We start from the raw sequence: 23,211 nt of genomic DNA on the forward strand, positions 1-23,211 counted from the left end.
TGTCCTTCGAATTTTGGAAAATATCGTTTCTTAGCAGTGGGCGTAGCTCGTCTTTACGAACAGAACCGCTCCCAGAATCGTTATCTCAAAACTCAGGCCCGCAGTAATTCCAGCCGAGGCGAGGCCGCCTCAGCGCCCCAGGAAACAGATAAAATGCCGCCCGGTGCCTGTGGCCCTGAGAGGCTGCAGCAGCACGGCACAGGTCGGCTTTGAAAACGTGCCGCGCCAAGACAGGGTCCTGGCAGGTTAGTGACCCCACCGGCAGCTCTAACGCTACCGTTTCCGCCTTTTTTTCTTTTTTTTCCCCTACGACTTTCTTTCCTTGGTTCATTTCTGTTCTTTTACCCATTTTTTGGGCATCTTGTTTTCCCCAACATCTGCTTTCCGGCATGTAGCAATTGAGCGGCGTCTAGTGCTCGTGAAAAACCTTTACCCAATTACCTTAACCCCCTTAGCTAAAATAGTCGGTAGAGTTAATGCAGTTAAGTCCAAAGGCCTACTAAAAACTGGCTCTCCAGCGAGGTCAGGGAGAAGCTCAGCTCTGAGAGTTAGGGGGCACTCTGCAGACAAGACAAACATCAAGTAAAATTTAAATTGTCTGGAATTAATCTCTGCTACCACAAAATCTTCGATCTTTCTATTTTGTCTCCTTAAATAAATACATATAACTTTGAGATCTTACAACACCCACATTTACCAGATTATAAAAACTCAAATGACAAAAATTCAGTGGGGCCTAAGCCTGAACCATTTTGTTGAGAATAAATAACCTCATCTTGCCAGTTTGGAAGAAATTCACCTGGAACGACCCCACAAAAGGAATCCCAGCCCACTGGGAAACACAGTGCTTCCACCATGCCTCACTTCCCAAGGCAGCCTGGAAAAGGACAGTAATTCAGTTTCTCTGATCAGCCAACGGTGCTCTTGCGGGAATCTGAAGTGTGAAAATAGCTGCTCTAGCAGTAGTTAAGATGTTAAGGCAAGTTGTCCAAAATCAGCAAGTTGTTTCTTCGTCCCTGACTACTGAAAATACATATACCAAGATATAGGTTCTATCTAATTTTAAAGAGGAATATGTTGTACTTACTGAATCAATAAAATGTCATTTTTTGTTAAAATGAGCCAACTTCATCCAGGATTATTGTCTTAATACAGGCACCAATAGCCATGGATATTACAGGCTTTAGCATTTGCATATGTAGTATTACACTGCAGTTCACTAATGCTTGTATCAAGTGTTCCATGAAAGCAAGTCAATTGTGTAATTATATATTAATTTCATTAACTGGCACAGTTGCTGAGTTGCCTTCATTTTGGAAGAAAAAAAAATCACACAAAGCAGCCCAGCTTGCTTATTTAGAAGATACCTTCTAAGCAGAGGATGACAAGAGGAATGGTTTGTCTTAAACATTTTTTTTAACAAGTTAACTCGAAGTGTGATAGTATAATTTGTATTTCTGATTATTTTTTTAGTATTTAAAAATAACATTCCACTCTTCAGAAAATAAAAGCTTCATGTGAAGATGGTTTTAAAGTCATGAATGTCCTGTAATACCTGATTTAAATAAAAAGTCACCACCTGAGAACTATGCATTTTTAATGACCACAGATTTCCTCACAAGGCTTTTTACCATCTAATCACATAAAGCCCAATTACTGTATTGTGTTATGAGCATTTGAAGCTTCTTACAAATACTGTATTTTACCATGTACAGGATCCAGGATGTACATACAGACACGTTACATAAGCTAGCAATATGATGCTAAGATCAAATAAAATTCATCAACAGGGACTTCTGTGATCTAAAAATTCCTCTAGGTGCCAGATGCCAGTACCATTTTTGTACAGGTACTTGTCATTTCCCTTTCATGCATTCAACTATTCAACTGCTATTCTTCAAGCAATCAGGCCTGAAGCAACATTCAAAAAGCAACAAGGTATCACCAATGGCCTTATACTTCCAGTGACCACTACCAAGTGATTTTAGAACATTGGTGTGAGCCCTATAAAATTAAAATAGCAGTGGGGTGCAAGCCATGGACTAGCATGTTTTTAATACAGACAAGTGTAGATGGTAGAAATTTAACTACATCCATTTTTCTTGGGCAATGTTACTGCAGACACTAATTTATGCCACTTAAAAATGCTACTACAGAAACCCTTTTATAATGGAAGAATTTACTGTAACTGTTAATTTAAACAAAGTCAAGTGTGCTGTAGAACTTTTAAGAAGTACTGCTTTCAACAAGTCTGTTTCCACAGTGAATTGCAAAGCAGTTAAGCTGTTTCTTTTTATTTTAGTAGCTATATATGCATTCATTTTATTAGTCATCTGGTAATAACAAGACTCACAGGTAGAAAAATGTTGGAACTGGACTTAAGTCCACCCTAAAATACACAACTAAGTACTTTTGTCTTACACCTCTGAACAGTGCTTTTTCATCTTCTTGTTCATGTGCTACCAACACCAAACTAGTAGACACAAAATAAACACCAGAAATCCAGGTTCTGAAATTAATAGCTCATTGCTACTGAGCAATAAAAGTATGTTTAATTAAAGGGAATTCTTTCATTCTCTGCACCTGTCAAGACATCAGTTTCCTCAGACAACAGGCATTTAAAAACAAAGTTATCTGGTTCAAAAGGCTGAATTACTAATTCCTTCACGGTTTTTAGTTTAATTTGTGCATTTACCTGTGAGGTACTTCAAGGTTTTGGGTTTGGTTTATTTTTGGGTTGTTTTTTTTTTTTTTTTGGTAGTCATTAATAAAACCAGATTCAAATTCTAAGGTTTACTTTTATTAACTCCTCTTTTCCACCTCCTCCCCACCCCCACCCTTTTTCAGCCAATAAGGACAAAACCTGTGGAGAGAGCACTGTCAGGCTTGTCCTGAAATTAGTACTAGTACACACCTGCAAGTTCATGGATTTGGCATAGGCTGTATCAGATAGGACTGACACAGACACAAACTCATTTCAAAAGCAAGGACTATAAATACACCGCATACAAAGCCGCCATGTAAGCCAATGCAGAACAATGAGGAAATTACATTATTAAAAGTTTTTATTTAGGTTTGGTCAGTACAGGTAAGATAGTATTGGAGTCACAGAGCAATATGCATCAACAGGATACAACAGTTCTTAAAAACTGAGTAACTATGCACACAATTCATAAACATTCGGTCACCTAAGGAGAAAATGCACAGATGTATGGTGGGAAAAACTGTAATTAACACTGAAACTACTACAGGACTCCTTCAGTAAGTCCATCTTTTTAGTGATAAAACTACTGTACTGGGCAAACTTGGCAGTCATAAACCCACAGCTATTATGACAAATCTTGAAGGTGGTGGTAAGTATAACAGTATGAGTAAGAATGCCCTTACACAGCACAGGTTCTAGATATACACAGATTTGTACAGACATCATTTATGTTATACTTTATGGAAGTAATTTCCATTTCAACTTCACATTAACTCATATAAAAATAACTTGAGCTACACAAACGTCCTTTTAGCAACATTCAATGTAATTAACTGTTAAAATTTCCAAAGTGGCAGAGGTATTGAAGCAAAAAGAAACCCACAAAAAGGCAAAATTGTGACAAGTATGCACTAATTTAAACAGCTTCTGGACAGTATCCTCTCCCAATTTCAATGACACTGTATAAAAATTTTGCAGAAAAATGTTACAAAACTGAACCCTGCACATTTACATTGGAGTCCAAACCATTCTGGACATGACGAGAACCCGCAGTTCTGTTACCTTTCATGCTCACTGTTTTCTCCTCTTGAGGATCATGATTGGAGTCTGTGTCATTTGAGTGGTGAGTGAGAGAGTTTTCACTGCCAGTGGGAGAGTCTACACTTTCATACCCAGTACTGAGCTGGTTTATGTAGCTACCACTTCCTCTACCAGTTCTATCTTCAGAGTGGTTGGACAGCTTATTACCATTGCCTGGAGAAGCTGGGAAGTCATCTTCCGTGCCGCTACCCTCCCTATAAAATCCAGGCCCAGACGTCCGCTGGTGGGAGGAGCTGCCATTGCTTGGTCCGTTTGCCAGGCGGCTGCAGTCTTTGCCCACAGCCTCTCCCTGCTCCGTAGGTTCAGAAGATGGAGTCCTGCTGGTGCCTGGGTTGGAGGCCTGCGACTGCTGCTGCTGGTATTGTGCCAACTGCTGGCGGGTCTCCTTCAACTGCTGCTGAAGAACTAGAATGGTGCTCTGCATACCCTCTACCTCCTCATCGAGCTGGATGATGAAGTCATTCAACTCTATGTAAAGAAAACACATTTGTTGCAAACACTTAATAGCCCATATATAGCTTGAATCTCAGACAAGAAATAAAATCCTGTAGCTCAATATTTTACGCTGAATTTTTTCAATGAACTATTTTTCAGCCGTCAGGTATGCACTGGTTTTGATACTCTGCCTCTGAAGGAGAAAATGCTTAACTGTGGTATCTACCTACTTTCTATAGTGCTATTGAAAATATGTCAGAAAATTTAATTTCTGGGCAAGAAAGAAGATATTCAGAAAAAAAGCTCAATTACAATAACTAATATTTTGCAAGTAGATCCTAATGTGTCTACTTTTACTCAAGTGTAAATCCCTGGCAGAAATACTGTAAAAGTGACCATGAACCATATCCGTATATAACAGATCTGAGTTACTGCAAAACCCTATTCAGTAGCCAAAAGTATTGTTTTTTCATCATATTTCAAGGGAGTTCCAATTCTTACTGTGTTTAATATTTTAAATCCTTCAAGAGAGGACACAAAAAGACCTTCTTAGCAACAAGAGTATTAACTAATTCCACAGGGTGTTTTGGTATTTATGTATCAGAAAAAGGTTTTTACAATTAGTACTACATTCTGGAACAAAACAAAATTGACCTCAAAACAGTATAAGAAACACTGACTCAGTCTTCAATTCAGTGTGACAGAGGAAATTAAATGCAACCTGCTTAATATTGTAAAAAAAAAAAAAAGCATTCTTGCTGATATGGAAAATAATCATTAGGAAAACTTATTGCAAGAATATAATCATCTTGATTCATCTATGGGGGAGAAGCAACTCAATGCTGGAGATTACTACATTCGAAAGCAGCAGTCGGTAAAGAATGTCTACACTTGCTTCAATTATGTACTTGGTAAATTCTGTTGCAGTGCATTATCAAAACTAGTTACATTTCGCACAAAATGACATTATACCATCATTTACTTCAAGAGTTGTAGTTATTTTATTCTGCTACTTTCTCAAAGAGATGAAAATATGATTGGGGGAAGATCAATCCCTAAAAATGCAGGATATCTCAGACTTAGATGTGATGTCGTATCAAGTTTCTGGTATCCCACAATCTTCAAATGTAAAAAAGCCAAAAAGATATTCAGGTCTACGGGATGTCTAGATAGGTTATATCCCCAAACTTCAGAAAACCTAATCTAACATTCTGTGAAGAGCCAGCTGACACTACACAGAATTTGAGACTGAAGACTTTTAAACCTGCATTTTCCCCTCCATTTAAATTATGCAAGAGGTCAGAGTTTTTAGGTCATTTCAATTTAGGTTTACAGTGTGGCAAAATTTAGACTACAAACATGATGAGATCTTCATCTGAATTACCAATGGAAAAAAAAAAACACCCAGTTTTTCAAATTCTTAGGCATTGTTAAAAAGTTGCTGATTTTTTTAAAATAAATTCCAAACGAGTCACAGTTAACAAGAAGCTTTCTGTTCTCAGTGCATGCCTAGGCTTTCTGTAATGTTAACAGCTTTCACTTTGACAATTCACCAGTAATGTGTGCAGCCTAAACATTCCCTATTAAATAGCAAGACTTCCAGTACAAAAATCTTGATTTCAAACACTACATTACTGGAGCTGCAAATCCCACCAGTTGCCCCGAAGTTAAAGATCTGGTTTGTTTTTAACTAAGACTACCAGTTAATACTTACTATTGTCATGCTTTACTCAATGCTGCCCCTTCCTTCTAGCAAAGACTATTTTGTATTATGTACATCATGACAAAATTAAACTTGGAGAAGGTGCAAGGCAACTTCTATTTTTGTCAAAAAATCCCTTACCATCCTGACTGCTTTTAAGTTCCTCACTATATTTCTTCTGTAAAGCCAATTCTGCCTCAAGCTGTGCAATACGTCCTTGGGACAGCTGCCTTCCAAGCTCTTGATTCTCCTGGATAAGCATTCGACACTTCGCCATTAACTTTTTCCCTGTTTGGCTGCAAAGGAAAGAGCCATCTATCACAAAATGAATATAAAACCTTCAGTTATCTTCCTCAATCACAATTACAGACAAAAAAGGAGATGCAATTTCTGCATGTCACAATTCAAGGAACATTATGCCTCAACATAATTGTCATAGCAGAAAGTCTCCCTATAGTTACCACGTGCTGTTCCAATGGCAGTTGATCTTCTGTCGCTGTCCCACAAAGTGGAAGGCAAGTTTTATTACTGAAAATATGAATAAGCATATTGTATTTTTTTGATACCAACATCTGGATTACCAGTATGCACAATCTTGCATGTGCCAATTCTTAATGGAGTTAAGTATTTGATTAAAGATGTGTTTTGCAATTCAAAAGATCAAGGACTGCATAGAAACTACACAGCAAATTATAAGCAAAATTGCTCCCCATCTGTTGTACTAATGAAATTTAATAACTGAATTTGGGTGAAGAAAAGGAAGTTGCTTGGGGAAAGTAATAAATTTCATGTTCATTTTTCATACTGACAACAATTTTTCTTTAAGAGGTTTAAACATTCACTTAAATGCTGTCCAGGTACTCTTGTTTAAAATCTGAGATATCTATTTTTCAACTCAACTTGTATGTTTGACAGTCACATGCACCGTCAGCTTCGTGATTTCTATGGTCAGCATTTCTTAAGTACATCTGGTATGGTGAAGAGGAATAACTGAACATTGAAAGGACATCAAGGATGGGGTGTATTATGTACTTCCTTTAAACTGAGAGACTGCAGATTTTAAGTAATGATCATTAGGACGTTATTCAGTTTCTGAAAGAAATGTGAAACAGGTAGGAACTGACAAGATTTTCTTTACTAAATTTGTAACATTACACATCTTTAATCTTTGTGATAAAAATCTCATTGTAAAGCATTATAGGAAGTAGTATGCAAATTAATATATAGGCAATACAGCTGACTCAATGGAAGAAAAAAAATTAAAGTCCTTTAGGACTCTTAGTCTGCCAAGACAGGATAGCATCCCCAAACAGTTCTCCTTTTAAATGGCTCAGCACCACAATGAAGCTGTCTTCTTTTCTAGAGAAGTGTAAGCTCTGCCAAAACCCCCCAAACTTCAACAGTTTTATTGTGAATTCAATAGCAAGACTTGCATTACTTTTCAAGACCAAGAAGGTCATTTAATTTTTGTATGCTTTTAAACAAGTGACAAAAACTGAGAAGAAATTGAGGATTAAAAAAATAGAACAGGAAATTTCTGCTACAATCACAGCCACAGTTTTCTCCTGCAACCAAAATAACCAACCAGAAGAATTTAAAACAGCAATTTCCTTATCAACTACCTTCTGAGCACTCGAGCCTTAGACAGCTTTTAAGTTCTCTGCCAACTCTGCCCCATTTAACATTTTTCAACTGACTTTGCCAAATCTTTCAGATGGGCTGCTCCAGAAGGAATCTGGTTGTGTAAAGTCCTGGAGGCCTGAAAATCTGCTAAAGGCAGCAGCCTGTTTTCTTTCTTGATGTGATGTCCAATGCCAGGTCCTTGAAGTTTAAATTGTGCCGACCTAATACAGTCCAAGTCGCACATTTAAGATGCAAGTTTCCTTAGAGATGTTCATTCTGTGCAAAGCAGGACCACTTTGGAGATAACCAATGTGAAAGATCCCAAAAGTTATTAGGCAGACATGATTTTTAGCCATTTGCAAAATCCTGTTACTGTATTCATCATCACTACAAGTAGAAAAAGTTTACAATGCTTAAGTCATTTAATGCTTTTCTCTTCACAAACCAACATCAACTGCAGAATCAGCAAGTACCAGTTACCTTGGAATTGGGACAAATTTAGAATCCCATTAATATCTTCAGGTTAACTCCTGCCAAAATGTAAAATATTTATTACCTGTATAGAAATTTGCATAGTTACCTATAATGCTATTTCTTCCCATCAAAATTTTTCCAGATGTTCTGAACTAGTAGAGAATAACCCTTGCAATTTACAAAAAAAGACAACACATTCAAGAACATTAAATTCAGTAACTATTAAAATAATTCCTATGAACTGTAAAACTAGGTTCAGCATTGTTTTCACAAATCCTCTTGAACATACATGCAATAAAAACTGTAAGAATATAAGTGGTTAAATTTCAGAGGACTAAAGTCTGTTGTACTACACTTACTACAAAATGACATTTCAACTAATTTTTATTCCAAGTTTATACTCTGCTTAATGATGGTTAAAATGGCTTAGCATAGCCATTCCTTTGATTACAAGCCCTTTTATTTCCCCCTCCAGACATCAGCAATGTTTATGTATATGCTGCACAGTCTTATCTACATTAAGGTCCAGAACTAACTCTGCTCAGGGCTGAAGTTAACAAGTTACCCAACCCAAGAACATCAGTTTAGGATCTGAATAGGGCCACTGCCTCTTTCGAAAAGTAGGCCAGATGCCATGAAAGGAGCAGTTGTGTACAAGGATGGACAATTAAAGCAATTTGGGGGGGGGGGGGCGGGGGCAAGATGCAAAGAGAATGAAAAAAAACCTACAAATATTTTACATGAGGCAATTTCTTCACCTTTCAAGAAATAAAAACCAGTAAAGTCTTAACCCAGTTAACAAAGCCTCAATTATTTACCAGGAAACTCAGCCACTGCATGTATGAATTATGCACATTCACACCATCGACTTAAAACTGTATGATGCAAATTAGGGTATGTTGTAGCTACAGAAATAACATTTTCTTTTGACACTTGGGTTTGAAAGAAGTGGAAAGTTACTCATCTCTCCTTCGTTGTACTCACACATTGAGAGCCTGAGGACTTTAGAAAACAACCAACCTGTATCTAAACGCATTCAGTAATTTTCCGAACCAAGTTAAAAGCAAGCAATCTGCACAGTATGCCTCTTTCAACACATTATAGTGAACTTTACAAATGGCTTGGTAACACATTAACAATTTATTAATGTAAGTCTTACCTCTGTTTTGATGCTAGATCAATAAAATCTTAGATACTGCTATAGTAAAATCATTCCAGATGTATCACTTTTAAAAAGGTAAAATTTTTCTGTGGATTTTTCTTTTGCTGTTAAGTCATTACTCATGCAAAAAAAAATAAACCTGCATAAGTATACTACTCTTTGATCCCGTATTAATCATCTGAAGCACAAACAGTTAAAGATACTTCCAAGTCAAAATCATGTAATGCCATCTTAATCAAAGTCACCAAAACAGTCAGAATACATTGCCTTCTGTGACAGCTGAAGGTCTCTTTTTAATTTAAAAAGAAATTTTTTTAAACTGAGTCATAAAATGTTGCCCAACTGTTTTGAAAAATAGAATCCTCAGATTACTAAATGGAACTCTATTTGCTACTGGAAAAAAAAAACATACAAATGCTACACCAAATCTACATTTTGCTTTACAGACCTCAGACGTGCAGTCCCAACTGTCCCAGATCGCTACTCTTACAAGTAACTTGGGACAACAGAACAGAGGCATCAATAGAGTAGCAAAACCTCCTTCACTGAATCCCCCAACAAAAATGCATGCATTATAGGTATTTTTGGTTTGTTAAAATACTGACTTTGTTTTCAGCGAACGAGACAATTCAGAAGTAACAACCTGTTCAATTCTCGTTCATCCCAGGAGTTTCACGATACAACAGTATAACCAGAAGTGTTCCTTGAACTATGGATTACAACTATTTCAAGGCACATTTTATAGAGAAGCACAATACAAAAAAACCCAGGTGTACAACGGAATAAAAACACCCCACCAACACTGAAGACAGTTGCCATCATGTGCCTTCTGTATTGAGCATTTGAGATCAGTTCTTAGTATGAAGATCGAAAAATTCTCATTTCTGCATGAAAACATGCAGTAAAATTCTTATCACAACTAGTTTTTCTTATACATGCTAGTTGTGATCGAAGATATATTGCTTCAAACAATTTTAAACCTGCATTTAGATGGAGCGTACAGTTTTGTACAGTCCTAATTTTGAGGCGTCCACAGTATTACCAACCATCCAGAAAACAGTTCATTATTTAGCAACAGTGACTTAAGGCTGCATCAAGTGCTAGAAAGCCCAAAGGCTAAACAGTCAAATGTGTACACTACCACTGTGTGATATCAAATAGCACTATAGTGATATCAAATAGCACTCTCGTGGCTATTCAAAACTGGTTAGCAAGTAAACTCTTTAACGCAAAATTCACCTCGAGTTTTGACCCAGCAGTTCAGTGAACAAGCAGGAAGTCCACAGTCTTATTGGCAAAACTGACTTACAGTGTCTCTAAGTCACTAGGCTCAAGGTTAAGAGCGAAGCATATTCCACTTCTACATTTTACGGGAATTTTACATGTTCAATTCATGATTTATAATCTCTAGGTTCTCTCTCCTCCAAACTGTCTGTAGACACAGTGTGCCACAGACTTAAGACTTCTGTTTCTCCCTCTATTTTCTTCAAATAGAACAATTTTGCAAATGTCTACATGTTCTAGAAAAGATTTTTTTCGAAGACGGCCATTTCTTCAGAATAGTCCGACGCTGTCAGGCCTCTGAAGCAAAGGGGAGAAAAAAGCTGAAACACAAGGTTCATCTGGTAAGTTTTACATTAAGCATTACAAGCTGGACAGTATAAGAATGTGGCTTTTGCCTCAAAACGTCTGAGTCTTGGTGTGGAAACGAGTACTTGGCTGTCCCACCATAGCATTCTCGTAGTGGGACTGTCAGGGAAGTCTTGACTGGGGAGTATTTGTTTTGTTTACCTATCAGGCGTAAATTTCCAGGCACTCAGTTCATTTTGGGCTTGTTCCAGTTTGTCTTTAGTCTGTTCCAGTTCACCTTTCATTTTTAGGAAAAACAAGTTGATGGCTGGGTCCACCATTGTTGATCGCAGTTGGGCAACACTAGGCTGCTGGACTTGCTTGAGGTACTGAATCTGATTCTGCAGAAAATAAGAAAGAAAGACTGTTATTCATACAATATTAAAAAAATTTAAGTCATTTCAATACAAATAGTTACTCCAAAGTTAACATCAAGGTAGCTTGCCTTCTTTCACACTGTAATCTGAAAAATGCAGGATAAAAAGCACTTGTGCACCCCTCGCACCCTTGTCCATGTGTCTGCTCACCCAAGCCCCCATCCTAAGCAACTGCCATGCTTAACCTTTCACGGCAGATTTCCTTCCAGATCCCAGATTTTTTTTTACATGTCAATTTACATTTGTCAGAGCAATATCGGAAGCATTAGAATGCTCTCTTTCTTTTGGATCTGCCTGCACTCCTTTTGGGGAACAAAGAGCATTTGGAAAGAATCATCTGCTGAAAATAGTTAATTCCCACTTAAGTTCAGTGGAAGTTACTAAGGAACATTACAGCTAAAATTGTCAAGAAATATTTACAAGCAAATAATAAAAATGACCTTTGAGAACCTTCTAAAGTCTTTTGCAACTGCAATAGTCACTGATGATGCAAGACTGTGTATTTTTAAACAAAATAATTTAGAAATACTAATAGCAATTAAAACAGTTTTTGGTTGGATTTTATTCTCTTGCAATAACCAAAAGCCAAAGGAGTTACAATTTTGTATGTTTAGAACATAGTTTGCAATAGTCAAAATTTCTGAAGTAATAACTAAGAGGTTTTATTTTAAATAAAGTATTTATAATTCAAAACATGAATGTAAATAAATAGGATTAACTTTAAAAGTTTCTTCAATTTTCACCTCATCACAACAGACATATCTTAAATTGTACCAGAAGTACATGTTTAGAACCCTGCTAATCACTGATACCACATCAGCCTGCACAGAATGTGCTGATTCTTAAATTCAATTTATTATGCTTCCTGTATCACACACATTACATCAGTAAGAGGTGAACAGAATCACACGATGTTAAAAGACATTAACTGGAAGTCAAGATGGTTTGCCTCCTGTGCACAGTCTTGCAGCCAAGACTTGAGAGCAGGAGAGTTTCACTGACAAACCCTAAAGGGAAAGAGTCTCCCTGCACTCTCTGCTTTCCTTGGGACACACAGCACAGGCAGCAGCACTGACAGCTTAACCACGTTCCTGTACATGCAACTGCTCTCTTACAGGGTCTTTACACAGCAGCGGTGAAGAGGAAGTACATTAGTCCTATGCAATTTCAGTGTGCAGTAGCAACCTCAGTCACTTGTAAATTGAGTATAACATGTTTTAATAAACTTATTGTTAAGCAGCAAAAACCCCTGGGTTTTATTTCAAGTTAGTGGTTTCAAAAAGTACTGGAATAACTGAAGTATTTCCTTTGACACATTATTTTGATATTACAACAACAAAAATACTCAGCTACTTAAAAAACCTGAAATCATCATACTTTAAATTTTAAATAGACAAAGTTCTACGTATCCACAAAGAACTATAAAGGGACTAAAGCACTGCATATAAATATTTTCAAGAAATAAAGTACTTAAGTACCCACATACAAACATTACCCAGAAACAGGAAGTTCAGTTAAAGGTTATGCTAACACTTTTTGGATGGCACTTTACCTCTCAGGTCCTTTGCCTCACTGAATGCACAATATATTGCCCACTGAATAAAGATCAATTTTATTCATTGTCATTGATGAGCATTTTCTATCCACTCGATTTTTTGATTCTTCTGCTACTGAAGTATTTCAACAACCTGCCAATGCTTTGTGATGGCTAGAGCTAGTAGGCAGTGAAATGGACAACTTCACTGGCAACATATATCAGAAATATAATCACAATAGAGCAACACTGTTCCTAATCCATTTGTAAAGAGGCATCACTAACTGGGAGGAAAAAGAAAAGGCCATGTTCCTTGTCTTACCAAGGCCCAGATTCCTCCCTCTCCCACTGTAAATCTAAAAACTGTAACAGATTCCTCGGATCATTAGCACACAGAATTGCTGCCACTGCTCCTCAGTCCCGCCAGAAATACACTTGAGTACTCTGGAGGACCCAGGCAATGCTGTGCAATGCCAGCGATTTGTCAGTCCCAGTGGCATCTCTCCAGCAGACAGCACCTGCACTGCACAGGACTTCAGCTCAACCACCCTTTCTAAAGCACTCATGTAGAAAAAACTTACTTAAGCTTAACAACCCTTGTTCATTCCCTCCCCATATTTAAAAGACCATTCTTTCCCTCCACTTTTTCCATCTCAAATTTTCTCAATCTCTCCACAAGCATGCCTCCTCCAGTTGTTAACTTCAGAGTTCTCATCTGTCAAGACTTTTCATCCCCCGAAGACCCAGCAACCTCCTCCCAGTATAACCTGCTCCCAAAGCAAGCCCAAATATCTGCCTTTTTCTGCCAATTTCCTAATTAAGCTTGTCTTCATGCTCAGGCAGTCCAAACCTCACATTCTTGCTCCCTCTAAACACTTTTTGGTATGAGTCACCTACCTCTGACATTCCAGGTGGTAAGGGATAGGGAGCAGGAGAGTTTGCCTGCAGTCAGGACCAACTTCAGCTACAGCTGAACATACAGGAAAAGTCATGTCCAATGCCAGACCCCAGGGAATGCCCACTCTAACACCTGAAATGCCTACAGACTGTTCATATTTCCAAACAGGAAAGAACACACTAGCTGGCATTTTTCAAAAGCCCATCAGATGGACAAGTAGAAGTAATTTTCACAAACAGAGTAAGAGTCTTGCTATCAGCTTTCTCTCTGTTCCAACCCAAGACAGGAGAGCTCTGAAAGCAGCCTATTCAGAGGACATCAGGCTGGGTGAGGTTTTGTTTACGTGGATTTTTATCTTTTTGTTGAAGACAGATAATAACATTTTCAATCCCCCTAGTTCTCATATCCTTGGAAACAGGTGTATGCTTTCAGCTGAAATTATCCAAAGATAGTTACCAAGAACAGACTCTCTAAACACGAAGAATTTACAAAACAGATCACAGGTGCCTAAAAGAAAGCGTAAGCAATCTAAGTCAGATCAACTGTATATCCTTTTTTTAAGGAAGGAATAAAGTGCACAACTGAGAAGAGAAAAAACACAACAGAGCTGCAACCTAAACCACAACAGTAATGACTATCGAGTGTTACAGTCCAATTGCACCCACAGAAAGTTCTACTCATAGTTATCTGGTCCATGAAAAACATATTTGAGCAGCAAGTGTTTCCAAATGTTACCCACTTATTGACTCTCAGTAACTGTGCAGTAGCCTGGAAGGAGGTTAAGGCCTTTCCCTGAAGCAGCATTAACTTTACCACCACCTCTGCCAGAAATAAAGCTTTATGCAGAAACCACAGCCAATACCTTACCCACGCTTCCCTAAGAGCAGCAACCTCTCCTAGGGGGTTGTTCCTGCTGGGGGAAGGCAGCTTGAGGGCACACAAGATGTTAAATACTTGAACTTCAAGGTAGCCCTTAGTCACCCCAAAGCCAGAGAGTAACTTTGCAGCACCTGTGACAGGCTTTTTACTGAGCTGCTAGCTCTGAGGAAATCCATATATTCTCCTGCTAGATTCAGCACAGAGCACTAGAGAGGATGGAGCTATGCACTCCCCTCCTGCCTTGTTTCCTCAAAAACAGCACTTACGCAGAATAAGGGCAATGATTCTGCTACTGCTACTCTGACATGTACACCTACACTTTCAAGACGACAACTGATGCCTTTCATAAGCTGAAAAAGCACTAAAAAACTACTATTTTTAACAAGGGTGAAAATTAAAACACCAAAATAGAGTTCATCACACCTAATTTTAAAACAGAGCTAGCGTACTTTAGTAAGCAAGGTGTTCTACACAAGTAATCAGAAAACTCAGTCTTTGCCAACTACTAGCACTTGAATATGGTATGAAGTTTTTAATTTGAATTTAAATTTAAATTAATTAATTTAATAAATCAATTTAAATTTGAAAGCAGCAAGTTTGTAAGAATAAAATGTCCCAAAAAGACATCTGTAGTTTTCAAGAAACTGGACACCATAAATGCTCAGTCTTTCTAATCAAAATGTGACAGGAAACACTGATGGCTTATATAATAAGCAAACATATGAATGTTACTGATACATTTTACATATAAGTGTGGATTCTAAAAAGATTTTTAATTATAATATGAAAAAAATATTTTAGGGATTGAAATTAGGCACATCAAATAACATCATCACATGATGAATAGTTTTAATAAATGATGTAGCAACCTGAAACTTAGCTTTGCATCTTATTCAACATGACATTTTCCCACTATTACTGTTGTGGAAAAAATAATCTCTAGTAATACAAAACTAAGTAGTCCTTCAGAGCCTCCTGAAACTATGTGCATTTTTAAACCTGAAAATACCTGAAGGTGACAATGTCTCCATTATACACCTCCAGTGAACCCACTTTACACCTCTTCTTCAAGGATGCATCTTCCTACCTCCATATACTGTAGAGATTACATCTTTGGTGTTATTCTTCAGTCAAGAGCCAGAGAAATAAAAGCCACCTGACTGTGTGGGCATATGTCTGGTTTTTGTTTCTTTTTGGTAGGTTGTTACCCACTCTTTTTTTTTTTTTTTAATACACTGAAAATAAAAGCTCTTCAGAAGACATTAGTCTCAACAGATGTTCTGGAAAGATTATGCAGCTATAAACATCTAACCAAGTGCAGTCAAAAACCCCTGTACTCTTCATGATACTGTCAAATTCAAAGCATTAAATACTTGAAGTTTATAACTTCAAGGGAGGAAGAAAGGCAAATACAGTACACACAAATTTGGTTTTGGTGAAAAATTTACATTTCTTTTAATTTATTTATTTTTAGTATTTATTGCGTTAACTATATGCTTAGAAGTTCAAAAGAAAAAAAAAAAAACTATTATTACTGCTGATCCAGATGACAGAATTTATCAGTAAAACTTCACAAGTGAAACAGGACCAATCCAGTAGCCTTACAACTCGGGAAGTGCTGCAGTACAGCAGCAGAAGAGATCTTCGCTGGCATCCTGGGCTGCACTAGCAGGAGTGCTGCCAGCAGGCTGAGAGAGGTGATCCCTCCTCTCTCTTGGCACTGGGGAGACATCTGGGGTACTGGGTGCAGACATGGACACCCCAGAACCAGAGAGGCACAGACATAGCAGGGTGAGGCCAGTGAAGGGCCCTGAGGCTCATTAAGGGGCTGCAGCATGTGACACACAAGCAGAGGCTCAGAGTGTGAGGGCTGCTCAATCTGGAGAAGAGAAGGCTCAGGGGATGTTACCGATGTGCACAAATACCTGAGGGGCAGCAAAGGAAGCAGAAAGCCAGTGGTGCCGATTGAAAGCACAAAAGGTGCTGGGCACCAACTGAAACACAGAGTAAGTTCCACTTAAATGTAAGAAAACACGTTCTGCTGTGTCAGTGGACAAACACGGGCACAGGTCTTCATAAAGTTTTGGAGTCTCCATTTTAGGAGATGCTTAAAAGCCAACAGTGCACAGTCCTGAGTAACCTGGTCCAGCTGACCCTGCTGTGAACAGGCAGGCTGGACTAGAAACTGCAAATCTCTTCCAACCTCAGTGATTCTGAGCTTCATTTTTTGCCACTGCAAAGTAAGCTTAATCCCCTTTATTTTCTTCCTGCTTTTAACACTATTTACTGTGAACTAAAGTGATCTTATGGTCTTAAGAGCAGTGAAAATACTGTGTACAGAGTTCAGTCACACTACTATAGCTGACAGCTCTGAAAAGCTTTGGGCAAAAAAGAAAGGAAGATTTAAAAAGCATAGGAAAGCTACAACACCAGTTTTTAGTTTTGCACACAGCTTGTATTTTTCATAAGAGAAGCTCTGAAGAGTATATTACTGCAACTAGCAGTAAGCTTTTTACAATCCTCTCAGAAACTGCCAGACGCAGGCAGAATGAAAATTATGTTAAGAAGGTAATCCAAAATGAGATAGTTTCCAAGAAACCAAAACTAAACACAGACGTAAAAGTCAAAGAAAATGGTCAAAAATAAGGACAAAGATCAACAAAATATATATTTGGAGACACAGAAATGAAGCAGATCTGCCAAATTTCAAAAGAACTTTGAACAAGTCAGTAGCAACTTCACCTACCCAGCCAAACAGACAGAGGCTTACAAACACCTTGCAATCCAAAGGTAAAGCAAGTATCAGCCTAAAACCTCCTAGATGAAACCAAATAAACTCAATCGTATCCTTATATTTTTATTTGTTCCTGACTCAAAGGATACTCAGAAGTAATGTTTTTGTAGATATGCACTGCAGATAAATGCTACAAGAGAGTAAGCATGTCACATGCAAGAATTCACTTGGTTTGAACTAAAAGCCTTTCCAATCACAACTGCTGCTGAAAATCAACAAAAATAACTAATATTAAAAAAACCCCAAACTTCTAAGACGTGATCTTTACTAGTTCAATGAAAGCTAAGGTAGCCTGCCATGTCTTTAAACACAGAAAATGTGATGGTGTAGATACACAAAAACCATAGCACATAGGTACTGGCTCAACAGCTGATAATGCTGCAAGTCTCAACATACTTATCCTTTCTAAATACTTACAGTACACTCTTGCATCTCCTGTTCCTTAGTTGCCAGCCTCATCACCAGAATATTTTCTCTTCGGGCAGACTCTTGCTGTTGCTGTTTCAGCTTCTCTTCAGACTCTCTCAGCCCCGTGACATCATTAGCTAACACAAGCAACAACATAGAGAAAGGATGTTTTATAGGACCCTCTCAGAGGAGGTTTTTTAAAGATAGCTAGAAGAATCTAAAACCAAATTCATAAACAAGTCAGTTATGCTTTTTGCCATCATGTTTATAATTAGCATAAACAAAAAACCAAAATATCATTAAGTATTAGAAAAGCTTGACAACAGGTGGCTTTAAATCTATATTCCTGGTCCTTCATTAGGACTCACTAAAATTCTGAAGATATTTCCACGTTTACATAGGAAACCACTTCTGAACTCTTTGCTTAACCAACTATTACTACAACCTGCAGTCTGAAGCTTGGGGAGCTGGAACTGCACAGGTATGTGTAAGAAAAGTTGAGGCCAGGATGGCAGAGAAGGGAAGTCTGTACTCTACCAAAAACCTATCTGCAATCTGTACAACAATTCTGTTTATGGTCAATGCTCAAACTGGTCTCAACACTCCCCGAGCAAACACGAGGACATTTGAGAACATCGTCACAACTAGAATTCTGATCCACAGACATTTATGAAAATTTGTACATGAAATATGAGAGAAGGCAGCTCATCTCCAAATTACTCAAACAAGAACATATGCAAGCAACCCAATACCAGCTGTACACATTCTCTGCTCTTGTCATACGTAAAACAATCAATAATTTGAATAATTTAGATTTTCATTTTTTTTTTCTAATTTCTTCAGAATAATCAGCTGTAAATATAACCTGAACATCACAAATCGCTTCAGGAAAATGATTTCTAAATACATCTTTGCAGATAATTCATTAACACTGATTACTACAGCCTGTACTGTTTCAAAAAATCAAGAAATCAGGAATGTTGAAACAATTTATTTATCTGTGTTTATACAGTTTGGGATGTGAATGGAATCACCTGTTTCCATTTGCTATTTTAGTCTCTTCAAAACCCAAAACTTTACGAGACAGCAGTAGAACAAGGGTGTAACAACAGCAAAAGAGAGGACATGCCTTTGGACTGACAGAAAAATACCCTTCAAACTCAGGGGTACTGCATCTTTAAGTATTTAGACTGAAAAGGTAAGTGGAAAACAGGAAATAAACTATCTCTAGCTACCAACATAACATTTAAAAGTACCTAGGACGGGCTGTTCAGTCACTCCCAGAATGTATTCATATTTTCTCATTTCAGAGTAGGGTGTTTTCCCCATATTATCTTCCAAATGATCAAGTTTTAATGACCATGTAAGAATGACAATCAAATTTGCCTAATCAGATCAAATAATCCTTGGGGACTCATTTTAGACATTTACCTCCAATTATTTCCCCTCCCAGTCTTACAATCCTGGAAGACTATCACAAGCACAGACATTCCTGGAGCATTACAGTAGATAAAGTTTCCTTTTCTAATAGTAAAGTTCTGAAAGTACACCTATTTATGGGGTTATGCTTTGAAGCTTTCCCCTGCCCAGCAGTCTGTGTCCTATAGCTGCAAAAATAAGCCTTTATAGATGGTGGGATAAATTTGCAACTGGAAAAGAAGTTGATAAAGCTGGGAGAGGCTGAAAACCTACAGTAGGAAAAATAGGGGCCCTTTTCCTGACAAGAAACTGTCATAAGAGGTTATTATCCCTTCTCTGTAGCATTTTTAGCAAGCATAGATATGACTTGATCCCTCTGCTTTACACATGCCAGTAATTTGTGCCATTCTGAAACACGGCTGACTTACAGTTCAGGTCTGTGTACTTGCCCTCCAGAGCTTGCACATATGCTTCATATTGCTTCCACCTGCCGCAGATAAAGAAAAAGAATTTTCTGAAGCTCTGTTTATGAAATCAAGGCATCTCATTCCTAAGCTTTCAGAGCTCACACTGATGCCATAATCAGAAAATGTCAAGAGGGAATTACACAACTGCACAAAAAGACAATTCCAGTTTTAAAAAAGGAGCTTTTAATCATGGAAAGAGTTAAATCTGCTTTGTATCTCAGAGGAATAAAATGGTAGCTGTGCATTACAATGCTTAAAACTGACCTCTTAATCAGTACTGTAGACACACTGTAGGATCAAACACTACTTATTTGGTCATATTTGTAAAGTACCTATATACATCTTATTCTCATAACAGAGCAATTCAAACAAAATTCTGTAACAGAAACTGTGATACAAACACAACATTAGGTACGTTACCAAGTGAGCAGGACAACCAAAAGTGCGTTAGAACACTAGAAATGGCAGTCTAGGTTAAGCAGCTGTATCAACTCATTCAGGTTAAAACTGTTCTCTGATTATATTCATCATCCATAAGCCAAACAGTTTACTAACTCTTTGAAAACGTTATTCAGGCAACTCATCTGCAGTCAAAAAACATCACTTAAAAACAGCACTGCGTTTTATAAAAACCATCAGATCAGTAGAAAATAAAGTCTGCTGTAAAGTTTAGCATAAAATGCTTTATGAAAAAAGTTCACAGCATGGTGTTTTGGGATTTTTAAGCAGCACTCTGCACCTAACTATGTGTGCTCCTCATGATGGTACAACTGAACATTGTAAGGAAAATTTATCTAATAGCTTTAGCACTACAGAAGAAGGTGTCTGTTCCCTCCTCCCAATTACCTTCTCTCCCTGTCATGTATTTTATGCCAGACCCATCACAACTGCTCCATTTTAACTCTAACCGACACCACTACTTGAACTGAAACTATAAAATCTCCCTCTAGATAATTCGGACTATTTAGTGAATTCAAACAGCACTTCAAAGGGTCTAAAAAGCACCAGAGATCCGTAACAACAAGCAAGACCACATCACTGGGAAAAGGAAGCACGAGATCTCTTCCTTCGAGCAATAACAACATTTTACATCTCTTCAGCTGAACACGGCAACAGTATGAACAAACTCTCAAAGCTCTGTAAAAGAGAGCACTCGTATTTGTACTTAACACTTAAACTAATCTCTCTGCTCTAAGAAGTTTCATTATTTGACCATTAAAAATTCTCTTCGCTCAAGAGATTTCAATCTCCCAGAATAAAATTGAAAGGATCTACCAAACAGCAAATCTAGAAAGAACAAACCCAATTTTACATTAGAAAATGACATACAATAAACACTGGTCTTCAAATATACAGGACTACCTGACTTTTAAGTTACACCTAACAGCCCAAACCCAGTCATTCTATCAAAGTCATGACACCCCCAACACACCTCTAACAGGAGCAATATACAGAGCAAGTGAAATGAGGACATGAAACAAGTTAAGTAGACACGCCAGACCACTACCTGAAAAAAAAAAAAGGAAAAGAACCCCCAAAATAACCATCCACAAACAAACCATGTAGCCTACAGTCACCAAGAATGTTGCAGATAATACCTCTAAGTCACCTCTCAAAAACTGCTAGGACTTAGGCAAGAACCAAACTCCTGGAAAAGAAAACCTAGATGGCATTTGGGCATGACATGGATTTCAAGTCATATGCCTACCACCACTTCTGGAAAACTTAACTATTCAGATGTGGTATTTTGTCAAAAACCTGGTGAAGACCCTTACAGTTCAACCAACTTGTATTGGGTCTGGCTGAGACAGAGCCCTCACAGTGCTGTGCTCTGCACTCACAGCTAGACTGGTGCTCGTAACCCACCAGAGCTTCAGCCACTGCTAGGAAGTGCTCACACATCACAAAGGCATCATTTCCAACATTCCTGCCTTGCTAGTAAACCTGGAATGGGCAAGATCTTGGGAGGGAAGACAGCCAGACCCTTGATGTCCTTGCCCCAAATTACGCCTTCCAGCACACCTGTAGCAGACTAAGGCAGCTCATTGGGGAGTCTGAGTGGGGGAAGAATGACAAAGGCTAAAAGGCAGATTTTTTTTTTTCTCCCATCAGTTTGCTCTCCACTCAATATGATAGTTTATGTCCATAATCTGATGGTCCAAATTAATAATCTGAAGACCTTCACTGAAGTGCTACTTGGAAAGGCACTCAAAAACAGAGACAGGAGAACTGGGAGGACTCTCCTGAATCTGTTCTGCATTCAAGGGATCACTTAGAGTCTCACAAGAACTGGAAGGTAACTGAGCAGCATTAAGCCAGTTTCTTAATTTCCTTCATTCTCTAAACATATTAAGCAGACTTTAGAGGTGATTTGAAGCTATGAAGTCCTAAATACTACTTCTTGAAGGACCTATTTTTTATGCTGAGCTTTGGGGTTCACAGTAAACAATAAGCAGTTAGGGGTTAAGACACACACTGCACTCAAGCCATTCCAAAAATGACTGCTCTAAGTCCCTGCTGACTGAAGTTTAGTAAAAGCACTGTACTTTCTCAGAAATGCATGTGTGTATCAGAGTGCTCCAGTGTTTTACCAGCTAACCACTCAGCTGAATGATCAAGGCAATACTGATTTGATTTTTAGCTATGATCCACAGAGTATTTCTTTACCATGCTCCTGGTTCTTCTTTTTCTCAGCAGCTCCTACACTCAAGCTAAGTAAATACTGCATTACAGAGGGGAAGTTTAAGCTGAGCCCACAGCAACAAGTCACAAGACAAGCAGAAATTCAAGGTCAGATCTAACAGCTCTGTGTTGGTCCTGATCATGTTTAGTCAACTAAAGTTAAGATGAGCAAACCTAAATTATGTACTTCATGGAAAAGAACAGTAAAATTGGGACTCATAGCACAGAAACTGATTTTTTTTTTAAAAATAATCTTTTCTATATATGTATTTCATCACTGCAACTGTACAGCAGTGGTGACTTATTACCTAAAAGACTAAAAGGTGATTCCATGTGTCTGTGTCAAAAAGCATTTGCCTCACCGAAGCACGGACCAAAAAAATACATTCCAAATCTTAAAAACAATCTAGATGTCAACACATGCTTTTCTATGTCTCAAAGTAATAGAAATTACATTAATTAAAATATATGTGTAATAATAGTATTTTATTCTAGCCTACAAATGAAGCCCGCAGTTAGTGAAATAATTGCTAGTTTTATGTGAAATCCCAAAGAGAGGTGAACTTACTAGAAATCCATAATTTGCCCCAATACAAATTAAAGTGTTTGAAAGACTGATCAATGCAAATTAATAAAATGGACACAATCAAAATGGAATTTAAATTTCCATTTCTGGGTATATTGAACAGTTATTCTCCTTAAATCCATCAAGTGCCCTTCTGGAGAGCATGTTTGTTTTTCTACACACTAAGATGATGATTTAATAACCAACCTAGCTGTCATTAACAAATTCCCTTCTGCCCCTTTGTTAACACAGGTGAGCTGCTGACATACTTTACCTCCTTGGGTGAATTCCATCACATTCTCTCCTGAATATGTGCTGGAACTTCATCTCTTCTATGGTAGCAACTAATTATTGCAAG

General features: G+C 37.9%; 1 protein-coding gene and 1 long non-coding RNA gene across 3 annotated transcripts in view; one reads left to right on the forward strand and one right to left on the reverse strand.

Moving 5' to 3' along the window:
* LOC136286949 (uncharacterized) lies at window positions 1-4,361 on the forward strand. The gene is made up of 2 exons (XR_010720035.1): window positions 1-245; window positions 4,106-4,361. It is a non-coding gene; the product is annotated as an uncharacterized lncRNA (long non-coding RNA).
* WTAP (WT1 associated protein) overlaps window positions 3,048-23,211 on the reverse strand; it is a 25,855-nt gene continuing 5,691 nt past the window's right edge. Inside the window, exons 4-8 of one of the 2 annotated variants that reach the window (XM_066179112.1) lie at window positions 19,568-19,626; window positions 17,730-17,857; window positions 10,993-11,171; window positions 6,084-6,238; window positions 3,048-4,273 (exon numbers count right to left, since the gene is read on the reverse strand). In XM_066179112.1, the coding sequence (XP_066035209.1) occupies window positions 3,690-4,273; window positions 6,084-6,238; window positions 10,993-11,171; window positions 17,730-17,857; window positions 19,568-19,626 (1,105 nt within the window). In that variant the 3' untranslated portion in view covers window positions 3,048-3,689. Of the gene's footprint in view, window positions 4,274-6,083; window positions 6,239-10,440; window positions 11,172-17,729; window positions 17,858-19,567; window positions 19,627-23,211 lie in introns of those variants that run through there. The other variant, XR_010720034.1, reaches the window with a different exon arrangement.

Source organism: Chamaea fasciata, unplaced genomic scaffold (assembly GCF_029207755.1).
Source record: "Chamaea fasciata isolate MVZ Bird 193981 ecotype frontalis unplaced genomic scaffold, bChaFas1.0.hap1 SCAF_3, whole genome shotgun sequence".
Lineage (NCBI taxonomy): Eukaryota > Metazoa > Chordata > Aves > Passeriformes > Sylviidae > Chamaea > Chamaea fasciata.